At 40.8% G+C, this 17,774-nt stretch overlaps 1 protein-coding gene across 2 annotated transcripts in view; it reads left to right on the top strand.

The window, feature by feature from the left end:
* Nucleotides 1-17,774, top strand: part of ADGRA1 (adhesion G protein-coupled receptor A1) — a 517,955-nt gene that overhangs the window by 187,082 nt on the left and 313,099 nt on the right. For both annotated transcript variants that reach the window (XM_060768686.2, XM_060768685.2), the window contains exon 6: nucleotides 1,936-2,099. In XM_060768686.2, the coding sequence (XP_060624669.2) occupies nucleotides 1,936-2,099 (164 nt within the window). The remainder of the gene's footprint in view (nucleotides 1-1,935; nucleotides 2,100-17,774) is intronic.

Below are 17,774 nucleotides of genomic sequence, written 5' to 3'. Positions count from 1 at the left end.
AGAGAGTGGTGCACAGGGCAACAGAGTCACCCTGCTGCCCCTCGTGTTTCTTCAGCGAAGCCAGACAAAGTAGAGATCATGTGGTCTTCTGCATGCTATTGGACTTCAACTCCCAGCTTTCTTAAACATCGTCTATGTTGATCCAACATCTAGAAGACCACATGATTTCCATCCCAACTTCAATGTCTCCCTGGTCTGCATACAACTTTTTCTTGAGTTTCTCAATGGAATCCATATATTTAAATGTGTGATGTCAGTATATGTATGAAAATATACAAACATATACATAACACATGCATTATATGTGCTCACATAATCTATACATCGTAAGTGCACATACATGCATGTCTAAAAATATACTGTGTATAGCAGAGCAGGCTGAAAGAAGATGTCTAGCTTGGTAGTATGCCAAGTTTTTCAAACATTCAGAAGTGCAGTGAATCCCATTTAAAATAATCAAAGTAATAGATTTTGGCCCCGAGCTTGTTGAGCAAGCTTGTTGAGTTATAGGAGCTGCCTTGCCTCTATGCTTTTTGGTGGATTAAATAAGTGGAATGAGAGTTGCTATCATGAGACATCAGATCCCTCACAGCCTGGGAGGATCTCTATAAGGCCCTTTGTGCTCATTGCTTTCTGGACTTTCCAGCCCTCCCCCTCTTCTCTAATACAGTACGAGATTGTCCATTTGGGAATTTTGGGAAGGGTCTTAGGTTGCCTTTTAGAACCTCTTTCTTCCCTTGCTTTATACTATCTCAGGAATAAAGAGGCTTCGGATTCGGTTTGATTGAAATTAATTTCTCCTATTATCACAACAGCCAGGAAGTGTCTGAGGACCTCTTCACATGGGATAATTTTGCCCTGTTTTGATGCTTTTATGCATGGGTTGGATGGGGCCAATCATGTGCCATCATACAACACACGGCAGACCCCACCCACATTCCTCCCAAAGTGGGGTGGAAGCACCAAAAGGAGTTTCCTCCACAACTTCGGGGAGGATAGTCTTGTTTGGGTAGCTCTGATGGAGCTACCCACACTTTCCTCCCCTTTTTGCTGTGTGATGGCAGAAAAGGTGGCAGGGCAACGTCCCATCCCCACCGTGTGATGAGGCGGGGGGGGGGAGGGAGAGTGTGCGAGGCACCATGAGCCACCTTGCACACCTTCCTTTTAGTGGCACAGTGGCACAGCTCGAAAGGGTTGTGTGAAGAGGTGGTAAGACTAGCATACCCTGAAGCACCTTTTTGGATGCCTTCAACACTTCCTTCGGGTTGATTGTTTGGATGTTGAAGATGATGGCATGCTTTCTGAGTTATTCTTTGAAATCAGAGTGGTGTCATCCTTTTTGCTTTTGAGAGCAGTGGGGTATTGATGCCTATCTTCAATTTTTTAGCTGCCTTCACTTCATTTCAGATTAAATTCTTCAGGCTCCATTGCAGTTTCAGTTAACACACAATGGCTTGTCCTGATTTAATTCCATGTTCTGCCTTGAGTCTTTATTCTAGTATGTGGTGGTAAATATCTGATACATCCTGAATACCTCAGTTAATGAAGTCAATGTGTTTCTAGGAAATATTTCTTTAACTCTGGATGCTAATGAGACACTTGAATTGACAAGCTAATGTCCTTTTTTGTCCCTTCATCCATGACATAAATATCTAAAGCGGATCCCATGCAATGGTATATGGGCATTATGTTTATTGCCATGAAAGACAGATGAGACTCCATTTTGGAAGTCAAGGATCATATACATTTAGAACATTTCATTTACTTTGCGTTCTAGGTGATGTTAGTGTTGGAGGCTTTTCAGAACCGAAGAAAAATAATCTAGGAATAGGTGATTGAGATTTGCAGAATGTGGTCATGAGTTACATATGACAAGTACGACATAAAAACAATTTCAAGAGGAAAACTATTTATGAATATGGGGTTTTCTTGCAGACATTTCTCTACTGATTCTCTCATCTGTGACTGTAATCTCAAATGGCTGTTACATTGGGCTAGAAATGCCTCAGTGCGGATATCAGAAGAAACGGTTTGTGCATTCCCAAAGGGTTTACAGGGAATACCAGTGCGGAACCTGAAAGAAAACCAGCTGATATGTGGTGAGTTGGACCACGGTTTTCAGTCTTCTATAGTGAAATAAAAATGTAGTCTGAAAAAGTGCATGCTGAATTATACCATAAATAATCATGTATAAATCGATGACAGGTTTTGGAACCAAGATTATATGACCTGTGGATAAGTTGATAGTATAACTTAGAAGCATGCAACAATCAAACTTTTGGACATTCCCAGAAGGAGGCCAATTGGCACTTCTTTTACAGGAAGCTCTGCTTGGATGGAATGGTTTCAGAGCAGTATTACCATAAAGATCAAGGTTTTTACATCATTTTTTTTACTTTTGCAATAGTATATATGGTAAGTACCAAATGGTTGGTTTCACACAAACTGAAAACATGCATAAGGTGTTATGGTTTAATGGAAGGACACTTTTTAAACACTAAATGCTGTTAGATCATTACAGAACTCCTTCATCTATATACAAAATGTGCATTGTAAAACTATCACTGCTGTCATCTGACTTTGAAGTAATCGTTCTCGTGCATTTCAATGTAACATAACAGTGGTATTTCTCATTGCATTATGTGTTCAAATAAAATATTCCATTTTTTATTGGATTACACGTTTGACAGCATGGAATAAATGTCAAATTGCATTTTTCTGCCAGTCACCTTTTCAAACTTTGTAGGATAAGCTTTAGTTGTGTGTTCTGGCAAGGGGAGGAATAAATTTTAATAATCAGAAGCTTTCACTGAGGCAGAGGGTTTTTTTATATAAAAATGGGAGTAATGGAAATAGATTGGATGGAAAGCAGATAAAGTAATAGAAGCGGACAGAAATTGAAATGTATCTCAAGTCTAGACCGTTATATTTGGGTAAGGTGTAAACCAGAGTACTTGTGCCTTTCCCTAGAGATCTCATCATGCAAATAAAGCTGACCTTGGAAAAGCTTAGAAATGGTGTTCTACATTTCTAATAACAGAGAAAAATCTTTTTTTACCAATGAAGTCAGAATGGATATGTAAGTTATGGAATATGACTTACATGGTAAAATTGCAAAATTTAATTGTCAGAAAAAGGAGACAGCACAGCATATTTCTTTATTTATATACTGTAAGCATGACAAGGTGCAAGATAAAATTGATTATATATATATATATATATATATATATATATATATATATATATATGAGAGTATAATGGAAGCCAGTTGGAAATACTGGTTGGTGTAATATATCTATACCTACGCACGTCAAAAAATTCTTTAAAAGTTAATGGCAATGAGTATGTTTAAAAGGAAATTGAAAGTGATTGACATCTAAAATTAAAGGAAGAAATTACACTATTAATTGAACACCTTTAGAAGTAGGCTTTGGTGAATACAGTCTATAGCAGCGGTTCTCAACCTGGGGGTCAAATGACCATTTGACAGAGGTTGCTGTGCCACCTCCTTCAACCCCCCGCCTGCTCCATCTCCCCGTAATGGCTGCTTGGTCCCCTCTGCCAGCCAAAAAGCCAGCACCCATGCCATGCCACTTCAGCTCCTTTTCTATCTTTTCTTCTCCGGGTCAGCACAGAGGGGCTCCTCTTCCATCACCTCTTCTTCCTCCTACAGAGAGGAGTCATGAGGAGGTGCTTGGAGGCAGAGGCGCATATGTGACAGGTGAAGGCGGACCCCCTTCTTTCTCCCCCTTTCCTTCTCTCTCCCTTTCCCTCTCTTTTTCTTTCATGTCCTTTCCCTCCCTTTCTCCCCTCTGCTTCTCTCTTGTTCTATGTGTTTTCTTTCTCTTTCTCTCTTTCTCCTCCTCCCTTCTCCTTTTCTTCTCACTTTCTCTCTGTTTTTCTCTCCCTTTCTTTTCCTCTCCTTCTTTTTATTTCTTTCTTCTCCCCCCCCCTTTTTTTCTCTTCCCTTCTTTTTTCCCCTTTCCTTCTTCCCCTCCCCCTTTTTCTTTCTCTTGCCTCTCTCTTTTTGCAATACTTTCCCTTTGGTCTGTAGAGGAGACCTGGATTGCTATTCTAGAGGGGACATGTGGCAGTGTTTGTGCTCTCGCCCTGCACACAGCTTTCCATTAAGACATTTTAAGGGGGCTTCCCATTTCCGACTGGAAAGGAAGAGCAGTGACCGGGAGCTATCCTACCCTGGGCTTCCCTTAAAAAGCCCTCTCTTTTCTCTCAAATTGCATTATAGGCCCTGCCTAGAATGAGCCTTTCCTCCCTCATGTTTTCCTACTTCAGGTTTAATGCTTCCTTAAAGCTGTTTCTACTTTCTACTCTAGTGGAGATTGGGATTACTATTATTAATAATAATTATTATCTTTTAGATGTATTTTCTGAAGGAGAGGAGGGGAGGAGAAAAAAAAGCTAAAAGGCTGACTCTCCAATTCCCCAAACGCACGTGTGCACCCAACCCATCCATCCCCCCATGTTCCCAACTCCCAGTCAATCCCACTAAATAAAAAGAATCAAGAAAATAAAGAAAATTCAAAAACATTCAAGAGAGAGGCCAAGCCAAAAGCCAAGCCAAAAATGCACTGAAGCCAGGACACAGGTGTGATGCCAAATAAGGGAGGAGGAATTGTGATCAGCTGCCACATGGTCCTGTTACTGACATAAAAACATTACTGTTGGCCCCTTGCTGTTACGGCCATCCAGTAGAGCCGAAGAAGCTGGTTTGGCCAAAGTAAAATGGCTAAAATGGATCTGTGCACAAGTCTAATCTTTAGTGTTCTTTTGTTCAATGGTCAAAGGCCGGCTAACACCGGTCTAACACTCCAACCAGTTTATCAATACAAGGGTATCTGTATTGCGACACACCTACTGACTGTTAATGGCAACAATTACAATAATCACGGAATGTTCCTCTTCAGTTGCTGATCTCTCTGACCTCTCTGGTTTCAGTCTCTCATCCACTCTCTGGTTTCAGTCTCTCATACATTAATATTCCAAGGAGCTGGTGAAGTTGGTTGTAACCAATGAAAATATATGCCAAATCAAATCAATTCATTTTAGGGCATCAGAGACATTTGGTTCTTTTTGTTATATTTTAGGATCATGGTGGAACAAAATTATATGCAATCACAGGAGAGCAAATCTGTTCCAAGGAAGTGGTGTTAGCACTTTGTCATTGTGGAGTTTTAAATCACCAGTCTGAACGAGCTATTTGTTCAGTATTGCATTACTTCCAAGAATCCATATGAACTCTTGTTTTCTTTAGAGATTATTGGTTTAATACCTGGTGAGCCCCTGGCAAAAAGTCTCAATGATATGAAAGCATAGCTGCAACGTCAATACAAATTGCTTTCTGACAACTCTATTAAGGATTAGGAAAGATGGCCCAGATTTTCTTCTAACATTTTCTCACTATGAACATGTGATTCATACATAGTTTTAATATACACGTTTCCATTGTATTTTCTTCTGATCAACAGATTGTGATATGTACTTTAAATATTGTTCTAGCAAAAATCTGGAAGTCTATTTTCATGGCTCTTCAGCCTCAGGCTTACTTGTGTATTATCCTGTAATATCCTTTTCTTTTTCTTTTGGTAATTGAAATATTCTTCCCTCTGGAGTTAGTTTATTTTCTGATGACTCAGGATGCATCCACACTATAGAATTCATGTAGTTTAGCAGCACTTTAATGTCCATGACTCAATACTATGGAATTACTGGAGTTAGCATTTTACAAGGCCTTTATTTATTTTTTTACAACATTTCTACACCGCCCTTCTCAACCCCCGAGGGGGGACTCAGAGCGGCTAACATTGACAACAATTCAATGCCGCAATATCAATATAAGAACAATGTAAAACCATAAATATGCAATAGATTAAAAACAGTAACATTGTATTGTCGAAGGCTTTCATGGCTGGAATCACTAGGTTCTTGTGGATTTTTTCGGGCTATATGGCCATGTTCTAGAGGCATTTTCTCCTGACGTTTCACCTGCATCTATGGCAAGCATCCTCAGAGGTAGTGAGGTAATATTAATTATATAGTCACATAGCCGTTTCCGTTATCATAACGATCATGGTCCAGTTCAATGTCCAAAGTGCCGCTGTGCCTGCTAGCCAAAAGCCTGGTTCCAAAACCACGAATTCAGTTTTTTCTTAAAGGAAAGGAGGGAGGATGCTGCTCTAATCTTGCTGGGGAGCGAATTCCACAAGCGAAGGGTCACCACCGAGAAGGCGCTGTCCCTTGTCCCCACCAGACGTGATTACGAAGTTGGTGGGACCAAGAGCAGGACCTCCCCGGTGGATCTTAAACTATGAGGTGGAACATAGTGGGAGATACGTTCGGACAAGTAAGTTGGGCCGGAGCCGTATAGGACTTTATAAGCCAAGACCAGCACTTTGAATTGTATTCGGAAATGGACCGGCAGCCAGTGGAGCTGGCATAGCAGGGGGAAGGGGTCTTTTCTGCCAAATAGTGCTGGTGAATCACACAATCATATCCCAGAATTCCATAGCATTGAGTCATTGAAATAAAAGTGATGTTAAACTGCATTAATTATTCAGTGTAGATGCACTCACAGACTAATCCCATTACTGTCTTTTACAAAGGTATTGTTGGTGTAGTGAACCAGTTATTTGTTATTGCCATCTTGCTTATTGATATATTTTCTTTAGTTTTTTGAATGAAATGCCTGGAGTTAGAATTATTTATTTGGACTTCTATTATATTGTTGTGTCATGAGCCCTATGAAAAAGTCCTTCTGTAACTTATGAGGAAAGCTGTCATAAGCCATATGCTGGTTTCAGCTTGACAGAACTGAAGAGATCAAAATTTCAGATTTAAACCCAAAGTGTACACACTTCAAATTAAGTTATGAAATATTGCAAGCAATGACACTGAAGGAGGAAGGTAACCCCAGAGAAAATTGTCTTATTAGATGTAATAGCCAAAGATGATTGAAAAGAGGATTTGGTGGGAAAGGAGAGAGGCGATAACATGGCCACATCCATATAGCACGCTGCATTGGAATCACTGAGCATGCTGGTTTATTGATAATGATTGCTTCTTCATCTAATCCTTCCAAGCCAGAGCACAGCCAAAATTACTACAAACCTACCAAGGCAGAAAAGTGTAATATTGTATCTGAACCTGGATTATGACTTTCTGGCCCTTGACAACATTAGATATCTAAATCAATTTAAAACTCTGGCTTTGAACTCTTTCTACTTAGAAGACATGCTATATCCAGAGGTCCGTGTCTGGTTAGTATCACAAAACTTTTCTTTGGTTGCTATCATTAAGTCAGATTACTTAGCAACTCTAGAGTAGAATTTTATGTTGGCATGGTCAGTGTAGCAAGCATCACTAAACTCTGTTTCTTTCCTTTTCGTAGTATTGCCTAAATCTGCACTCAAGTGAGAAAAGTTGAAACCCATTGGAAATAAATCAATCTCTTTTTCAAACTAAGTGGAAAGCAAGCCATCCTGAAGAGATGTCAAATGTTTTAGAATAGTTTTGTCTGCCTGGGTAATATGTCCAGTGACCTTAAAGGTTTCACAGAAACATGAAGACAGTGGCATGTTTATGGCAACCCAAAATTGAGAAGACTTTCTCTTCCTGTGCTATAGATAATGATTGTGTAGATTACTTTCAGTCATCCACTTTGGCCTTATCTCACATGGCCTTCATCCTGATTTCTAAATCATTTTGTAAGGAATTCGTTCAGAGTTCTGCAAGAATTTTTGAGCAGCCTGCTGGTTAGAAGGTTGGAGTGAGGAAGAAGAGTGTTACGGAGATTTTTTAAAAATGTGGTGAACTTTCCTAGTTTTGGCTGTAGCTAAGTCAGCCACTGGCTTGCTGGGAGGGTTTGCCCCCCCCCCCCAATCACTGATTCCATCATTGGTGGAGTTCAGAATGCTCTTTGATTGTAGGTGAACTATACATCCCAGTAACTACAACTCGCATATGTCAAGGTCTATTTTCCCCCAAGAGTGCCTCAAGAGCGCCCCTGGGCAAAATCAACTATACTGCAAATGCTTACTTTGCGTAATGGGTTGAGCCGCCCCTGTTGACAAGTAAAAGTTGACCAGCTTTAGGTGGTGGATGAAGACTTTTAAAAAATTCAAAATTAAGAATATGTGTATAATACACTTGATCTCAGGCAAAAGGCCGATATGTGAACAACAACAATAACTTTATTTATTTATTTCCCAATCCCTCTCCCCTGCAGGGACTTGGTTTTGACTCACTACAGTATAAAATCACAAAATGCATAATAAAACAAATGCAAATTCAAAATTAAATACAAGACCAACATTAACCAATTACAAAGATTGATCATACCATAGTAAACAAGAAAGACATCATAAATAAAATAAAATAAAATACCTAGGTATAAAATACTTATGCTGTGCTACCATTAAAAGTTTGATCTCATTTAAGATGTTTCATTGTATTCATTCATTCAATGTTCGGTATTAAACAATCCAACCGTTTTCGAATGCCTGTTTCCACAGCCTTGTTTCAACTCTTTCCTGAAGGTTAATAGTATCGGAGTCTAACTTCTCTTGGGAGGGCATTCCAGAATTTGGGGGGGGGGGGCTCTTTCTCTCTCTCTCGTTCCCACCAACTATGCTTGTGACGGAGGTGGGACCATGAGAAGGGCCTCCCCAGTCGATCTTAAAGTTTATAGGGGGAAATGCAGTCACATACATAGGCAGGACCTGAACCATCTATCACATCTTACTCCTTGAGCTTCTGTATGTGTGTGTACAACAGACTAGTTGGAGAGGTATGTTTGATGCATCTATCCACCTCATCAGACGGGGCTTGGGAAGCATCCTAGGATGTTTCCCTGCCAGTCCAGTGATAGATCGGCACGCTGCCCATGACATGATGTCACTGGATTTTCTTTTCTCTGGTGAAACCAGGTGAAGCGGGATGCTTTACCTGGCCTTTGTGATAAGGTCATATGGCAGAATGATAAATGTCTGACCACCATGTGTGAAGAAACAATCAAATATCAATGGCAAGTGAAAAGGGATAGAAATGTGTAGGCAGGAAACAGATTTCAGATGTAAGTTGCGATTTAGTGTGATGTGTGAACCTTGAGCTCATGTGCTTCCTGTCCTTCACTTCCTCTGACACAGCTGAACCTTTAATATCATTTTTCAGTTAGCTATGGCTTGTTGTAATTTGTGTGCATGCAGCACTGATGAAATGTGTTTAGGCAGAAGTTAGAGCAAGAAGCCATCTTTTTATGTTGGTTTGTCCCCTCTTACATATAGATAAGGCTACCATTTATTGTCTAGGTCTTCACAGAATGGCAAGTTTCAATTATTTTAAAATGGGAACATAGCTTTCCTTGTTACTGGTACACAAGAAAAAGAGGAAAAATGGGTAGCTCCTTGTGCCCCTGATCAGAAGATTTCACCTCACTTTCTGTCTTCTTGATTATTGGATTTTGAAAAAAAAAATGTCTTGTGGAAACAAGGATTGGTGATAAAGCTTCAGTGGAGACTTCTTTTCCCCATGATAACGTTTTCAAGGGTGAATATCCCTTCTGAGGGGTAGATTTCTCTCACTTCCTGTTGTCTCAGCCCTGTTCTTAACTATGAGTCATTTGTTGGTAACTTGGAGACTGCCTGTACTCTAGTGCTAACCTGGTGTTTATAGTTATGCCCAAATGCAGTTCTTGTGTTAAGCTACAGCAGAATTTAGTTCTCAACAAATGTTCAGGTATTTCTCAGATAAGAAAGTCACTTTGGATCTTATCACACTCAAAGAGAGAAACATTTTTTCTGGAGGCAATTTATGGCTTTTGAGGACCGGATACATACCGAATACAGTCGAACCAGGACACATTCTTTCCAATTGCAAATAAAATAAAACCTTCAGTCATCACACAGCAGATGGAAGACTCCTCCTAATTTGTAGGATGTACATCTGTGTCATTGTCTCCCCCTTTTCTTTGGGGGGGGGGGGTCTTGTGGAACTTAGCAGCTTACAGGCCAAATTCAAACATAGGCCATAGGTCTGATAATAATAATAATAATCATCATCATCATCATCATCATCATCTTTATTTATACCCTGCCACCATCTCCCCAAGGGGATTTGGGGTGGCTTACATGAGGCCAAGCCCAACAAAATACATCAGTAAAATACAACAAAGCTAGCAAGCAAATAAAACACAATACAATATCATAAATAACACAACATAACCAATAACACACAAAAGATTTAAAACACCGTGGGCACTAATGTTGCACAGTTCCAGTTTCCCTCTCATCCAGTTCCCCCTCCCACACAAACACCATTGTCATTCAACTTGTCCCACCATGTGATCTCCTCTCCTTCAGCCCTCCCACCATCTGCGCCATTGAGTTTCTCCCCACCAGGTGATCTCCTTTCATTCAACTCCCTACCATGTAGCCTGCTGTCATCTAGCTTTCTGATGTACCCAGAAATAAAAAGAACATGTGAAGACATTTTCTAATCTATCTTTCAAAAGCTCATACTCTTTGCATATGAGTCCCTATGGGTTGCAGATGAAACTGACAGTGCACCATGTGATCATACCTATAGGGACCCATATGCAAAGAGTGTCAGAAATGGGTTATTTCCCTTTGAGATCAGGTCCTGTGTTCTTCAGAATTACATTTGTAACAGAAACGTTGGTCCCAGAGTCAGAAATTGACTACTCCTACTCCCCAAAATAAGATCAATTCAATGTCTTTCAGTGAATGTATTAAAAGCAAACACTATGCACACATGAAATGAAACAACCAGGTCTGGTAAGCCTTCCGTAGGTAGATAAGAATTGTTGCATTCTTCTAGAGATCTCTTGGGGGCCCTTCCACACAGCCCTATATCCCAGAATATCAAGGCAGAAAATCCCACATTATCTGAGTGTGGACTCAGATAAACCAGTTCAAAGCATATAATGTGGGATTTTGGCCTTGATATTCTGGGGTATAGGGCTGTGTGGAAGGGCCCCAAAGGCTTTTTCCAAAATGCTCGTAGAGATGACTTTTATTTCACCATCCTTCATTGCTATGATTTTGGTATGTGACTTTATAGGTCTGTGCTTTTTTTGTTAAAATGTTGTGTGTAGCTCAGGAATGGGCAAACTTTAGCCCTCCATGTGTGTTGGAATTTCAACTCCCATAATTGCTAACAGTCTACTGGCTGTTAGGAATTGTGGAAGTTGAAGTCCAAAACACCTGGAGGGCTGACATTTGCCCATGCCTGGTATAGCTGGTAAGGAAAGTTTATCGGCTTCCTCTTTGCCCTCTATTTGTGCATGGATAGTAAGGGTTTCTGGAGGTAGTTATTGTTTACCTTGCTTGTTGTATGCAGGTACACATAGCTACAATATGGTTGGCTAGAGCAGAATTTCATTCTTTCCTAGCTCAAGCTTTATTGCACTCTTTGCGGAAGAACAGGGGCGACTCAACCCATTACGCAAAGTGAGCACTTGCAGTATAGTTGATTTTGCCCAGGGGCGCTGTTGAGTACTGTGGACTCAAAACAATGATGGATCTCGATGAAACTTGACATATGCGAGTTGTAGTTACTGGGATGTATAGTTCACCTACAATCAAAGAGCATTCTGAACTCCACCAATGATGGAATTGAACCAAATATGGCACACAGAACTCCCACAACGAACAGAAAAAATATATATCAGTGATTGGTTTGGGGAGGGGGGGGGGGGAGCACCAAAATACTGTTTGCTTACCTCTGAAAATTACCTAGGGCCGCCTCTGTGAAAGAGTTGCTGCTGTAGCACACCAGTGAAAGTTGTTTGTCTCTGGATGGGCAAATCACACTCTCTCAGCTTCAGAGGAAGACAAAGGCAATTCCCCCCTGAATAAGAGTTGCTCATAAAATGCAGTGATAGGTTGCCTTAGGACTTCTATAAATCAGTAATCACTTGAAAGTACACAATAACAACACATGCCTGTATTAATTGTCCTATTTTTTTCACTTTATTTTGTCTTGGTTACATCCCGAATAGATTACTGCAACACACTCTACGTGGGGTTGCCTTTGAAGACTGTTCGGAAACTTCAATTAGTCCAGCGGGCGGCAGCCAGATTACTCACCGGAGCATCATACAGGGAGCATACCACCCCTCTGTTATGTCAGCTCCACTGGCTGCCGATCCAGTTCCGAGCACAATTCAAAGTGCTGGTTTTGACCTACAAAACCCTATACGTTTCCGGCCCAGCATATCTGTCCGAACGCATCTCCTTCTACGTCCCGCCTCGGAGTATAAGATCTTCTGGGGAGGCCCTGCTCTCGGCCCCACCTCTATCACAAGTGAGGTTGGTGGGGACGAGGAGCAGGGCCTTCTCAGTGGTGGCCCCTTGCCTGTGGAATTCACTTCCCGGGGAAATTAAGTCATCGACATCCCTCTTCTCTTTTAGAAGGAAACTGAAAACATGGATATAGGACCAGGCCTTTGGGTAAGCTGGCAGATACACAAAGGACAGTTGACGACTGGAATTGATAGGATTGGACAATGTGGAATGAATTTACGGACTCTGAGCTGGTGAACGTTGAGCATTAGACTGGTTTTATGGATAGTGATGTATAATTGATTGTTTTAATTGTTTTATAATTGCTGTGCTATATGTTTTTATCTTATTGTTTGTGTAGGGATCAAATTTGTGCCTTTTTGTAAGCCGCCCTGAGTCTCCCTTCGGGGGTTGAGAAGGGCGGGGTAGAAATGCGTGAAATAATAATAATAATAATAATAATAATAATAATAATAATAATTTTTCAGGCAATGTGTTGCTGATGGGCTACATATTACCCTTGGGTGTCTGTAACCCCCAAATTTCCTATTTCCCCCACAAAATCTAAAACAAACAAAACATCTGTCCCAAAATTCCCCCAAATTGGCAGCTGGAAGTGATGTTTTCTTACCTCCCCTACATTGAAATGTATGTTGCAGGGCATGGTATGAATTATGTTGCACTCTCTCTCCAGTTGCTCTGAGACCTGTAAAACCTTTGTTCCATTTCACGTTTCATTCTATTTTGAAGTGCTTTGCATACTTAACTATTGAGAGAAAGAGATATATCTTCTACATCCTCCAGATTGAGAGCTTGCTGACAGGAGATGCTTCTAAGAGTGACAGACTTGTTGGAGAATTAATTTTCATGGGCTCTGCGTAGCTGATGCTGAGATACTACATGACTTGGTTGTTGCTTATGATGCTAATTGGTAGGGATGCCAGGTGGGAAGAGTGCAATGTTATGATTCCTATTAAAATCTTAACTACTGTGGCACTGTCTTCATTTCAGTCATAGTAACAATATTGTCTTGTTAGGCTACAATGCAGTGGCACTCCAAATTGTATTTTATATAACCTTTTTATTGTGGTTCAACTGTAGATATAATGACCAAATGAATCTCTATCTGTCTCTTCTCTTTGCATGGCCATGTAAAAGCACGCTTCTAATGTATGTATTTCAACTCCAAAAATAACCAATGATTGATCGTCCAGGTTATTCTAAATTAGGCACAGCTGTTGGTCACAACTTTAATTGCTAGTAAATTATCTATTCTTCTCCAATATTTTCAGATGATCATTTTAAATAGATTATTACTTATGGTTCACAGCTGGAGCATATAAACAATTGCACTTGGATTTGGCATTAGTTTTAAAAAGGAAGGTTATTTAAGCCTGAGAGGAAAGAAAAGGAGGGGAAAATCTGTTCTAGGTTAGAGAGAATCACGTGGCAACAGCCTGTATCAGAATGACTTTCCAGCTCATCGATTTTGAAAAGTACCTTAATTTTAACCGTCAAGTCATGAGTGAAATTAGCACATAGTGAATGACACAAAGCATATTATTGAGAATAGAGTAAGGTTTTTATTACTATTCAGAAAATAACCCTCACAATAATATATCTGGTATAGGAAATTTCAGTGAGCTGACTTATCATTTCGTATTCTTTGGAATTCATTGATTAAAATATTAACTGTTTCAATTGGAACATTGTACAGTCATACTTAGGTGAAAAACATTTATGAATGATTCTTGCTGTACATGAACATAGATGTCCTGTTCTTGCCTGCATACATTTCCCATAAAGGTTTTGGTCCCCCCCAAGAAGCACACTAATGTTTAAAATGGAGATTTTTTTTTTAGCTCCAGTGCGTCCTATTAGCATTCACTGAAATCACCTTTAAATAAAAAAGAGCAGATATTCATATTTTGTCCTCCCTTTACTTTTTAAAATCTTTTTTGTTTTTCATGTCAGGAGCGACTTGAGAAACTGCAAGTCGGTTCTGGTGTGAGAGAATTGGCCATCTGCAAGGATGTTGCCCAGGAGACACCCGGATGTTTTGATGTTTTACCATCCTTGTGGGAGGCTTCTCTCATGTCCCCGCATGGGGAGCTGGAGCTGACAGAGGAAGCTCACACGCATTCTCCTCGGATTCAGTCCTGCAGGCACAAGGGTTTAACCCACTGCACAACCAGGGGCTCCTATGAAAAGCTATCCTATGAAGAGCTACATTTCAGTAGTAGTTCTTAGGTTGTAAAAGTGAGATCCAAGCATCATAACTACATTTCTGCTAGGAATGAAGTAGTGTCATTCAACAGGGTTGGGCTGAAGGGTAGGAAACAAAATGCAAATTAAAAATATAGATTGGGTGCTATATATACAGTTCTGTTACATGTGAATATCATTCAAAATGGCATATAACGCCCTTGCTGTACCAACTCCACTGGCTGCCGATTTGCTACCGGGCCCAATTCAAGGTGCTGGTGTTGGCCTACAAAGCCCTAAACGGTTCCGGCCCAAAATACCTGTCTGACCGCATCTCGGCCTATGAGCCCACGAGGACTTTGAGATCATCCGGGGAGGCCCTTCTCTCGATCCCGCCTGCCTCACAGGCACGCCTGGCGGGGACTAGGGACAGGACCTTCTCGGTGGTGGCCCCCCGGCTGTGGAACACCCTCCCTGTGGACATCAGACTGGCGCCCTCCCTCATGACATTCCACAAGAGACTAAAGACGTGGTTGTTTGAGAAGGCGTTTGAGTAAGTGCTGCAACAATTGGCAATGACGATTGGAATGGAACATGGATAACGAGATTTGGATTGTGATTCAATGATGAGACGTTGCGAATGATTTAGTGTAACTGTATTATTGATAGTGTCATTGTTTACTGTTGATGCGATATTGCTTATGTTGTAAATTGTACCTGGTTTTATATGTTGTACACCGCCATGAGTCGCCCTAGGGCTGAGAACGGCGGTCTACAAGTGCAGTAAATAAATAAATAAATATAATTTAAAAAATGGAACACAAATGGAGTTGAAATGATACTCCATCATTTAAAGATGACTTGCTCATCACATTAACAAATTCCAGTGTCTTAGGACACTTGGCAGGGGGTGTATATGTGTGTGTGTGTGTGTGATGTTCATTTGTGGGATTAGCATAACCCAAAAACTACTGGGCGAATTGACACCAAATTGGACATAATACACCTATCAGGCCAACAAGTGACCATTGTGCTGGTATGGCTGTACCATGAGCTCCAAACTCCCTTTCATTCTTTGAGCGTTTGCATGTGCTTGTTCTGGCCATGCATTTTGCAGTTGGATGGTTACTGCTAGGCTGCAGTCATGTGGCTAGCCACCTGTCTATCATCGTTAAGTTTTAGTTCCGCCCTTAGTTCCCGGTTCAGGAGGGAAAGGGAACCATTTTAGTTCAGTCCTATAGTTGGAAGCTCAGCTACAGGATGTGAAAGTTTTCTACCTGTAGAGAAGCTTCGTTTCTAACAAAGACTGGGGGGAAACAGTCCCAAAAGCTCTGGCTGGAGAATTTACAGCCTCACAACTTTAAGAACAGTCTCTAAAGTAGTGGTTCTCAACCTGGGGTCCCCAGATGTTTTTGGCCTTCAACTCCCAGAAATCCTAACAGCTGGTAAACTGACTTGGATTTTTGGGAGTTGTAGGCCAAAAACATCTGGGGGCCCCAGGTTGAGAAACACTGCAAAGAAAGACTTTTAAGAGAAACAGCTTTACAGCACAACCCTTGTTGGGGTTGGAGAAATGGACCTACAACTTTTGTGGGAAAAATCCTAAGGACTCCAGCTGGAAATTCTTCAGAGGCTTGGATGGTAGGTCTACTAGGATACCCAAAAAGCAATTTGGAACCGGGCCCACACCAGCAAAGCCTAGAAAGCAGATTGCCCTGGGAGAGGTCAAAAAGGGTTTTCCTCGTAAAGATATAGTTCTCCAAGCAAGTTGCCTGTCCATTGTAGACAAGTTAAGAAGCATTTGTTTGATTTGTTGCAGATCTAAGATTGTTTGTTGAAGACCTAAGCAATAATAAAGAACTTTGTTAAACTTTTAAGCTTCTAACGACTTTGTATAGGAAAACCCATAGGGCCTCTCATCCGAGGCACCCCGGCTTTCCGCTGGGCACAAAGAGCACGTCCTGTTCAAAAACCAATTTCTATAGGCCCAGCGCGCAACAGCACAACCATCACTCATAAAAACACTGACAAATACAGCGGAAGAGACTTAAAAAGCCAAAAAAAACCAACATTACAATGCATGCTCAAAAACACATATATACACACACAAAACGCATATACACAGACTGGGCCACAGCAACACGTGGCAGGGGATGGCTTATCCATCCATCCATCCATCCATCCATCCATCCATCCATCCATCCATCCATCCATCCATCTATCTATCTATCTGAGAGCCCTCCACCATAAATGTTTTCATTTTTCAACAGTTTTAAATTTACTGTGCATGCTGGCTGTACTTTTAAAATGGTACTGATGGTGCTGATGCAGTGATGGGTGGAAAGCTCCCAGGAAATAGGCAGGAGACTGCATTACACCACTCTTGAACTGCAGTTGAGTTTGAATGAGGCTATAAAAACTCAGTGGACAGTATAGAGAGGTAAGATCTTATGCATTTGCCAGTTCATGCATTTAAAGTCTTCTAATTTGATTACTATGAATATTGCCCTAGCAGACTGCTTTTATTACCATTTCCCATGGGGGTTATATCCAAATAAGCCAGTTCTTCTGATCTTTGCTGAGCTGGTGTTTATCCCCCCCCCCCCCCCCCAAGATATCACCTTACAATTTGATATGTTTTCTTTTAAAGGTTTACAAAATAAGATTGAAAGGCTTCATAGAACTGAAAGAAAAGGCAGTGTCATGGGCAATACCTAATGTATGGTTTAAGGCATTGAAAGTCAACATGAAGAGGAAAACTACTGCACAGTTTGAATGGGTCATGTCTACAGTGTTGGAGGGCTGTCCTTTGCTGTTGAATGTGAGAGAGATGTGATGCTCATGCATTTGACAGCTGTCTCACACATTCCTGTAGGACAACAAATCGTCACATGTCACCATAGGAAGGTCTTGTAGCTTCTTTCGCTCTTCTTGCTGGAGAGTGTTAGAGACAGAGCCTGTCCTTTGAAAATTATCTCTTTTTTCTTGTGCACCAACTCAGAATAAAGTTTTGAGGCACAGGTTTAGGGAATAAAATAGGGACAATGCTTTATTAAACTACGGGTTTTGTCTCCCTTATCTGAAAGGCATGGGACCAGAAGGTTTTTCTTTCTTTAATTCTGGAATAACTGAATCTTCATGTACACTGTGAATGAGGAATATACATCGTGAATGAGGAATAGTGAATGAGAAATAGGCTGACTGGCAAACAAAGATAATTCAAGTTCTAGGACTTCTTGGAAGACTTTTGAG

This window comes from Anolis sagrei, chromosome 3 (genome assembly GCF_037176765.1).
Source record: "Anolis sagrei isolate rAnoSag1 chromosome 3, rAnoSag1.mat, whole genome shotgun sequence".
Lineage (NCBI taxonomy): Eukaryota > Metazoa > Chordata > Lepidosauria > Squamata > Dactyloidae > Anolis > Anolis sagrei.
Note: the sequence above shows the minus strand (reverse complement) of the source record. Positions and strands in the feature narration are given on the sequence as shown.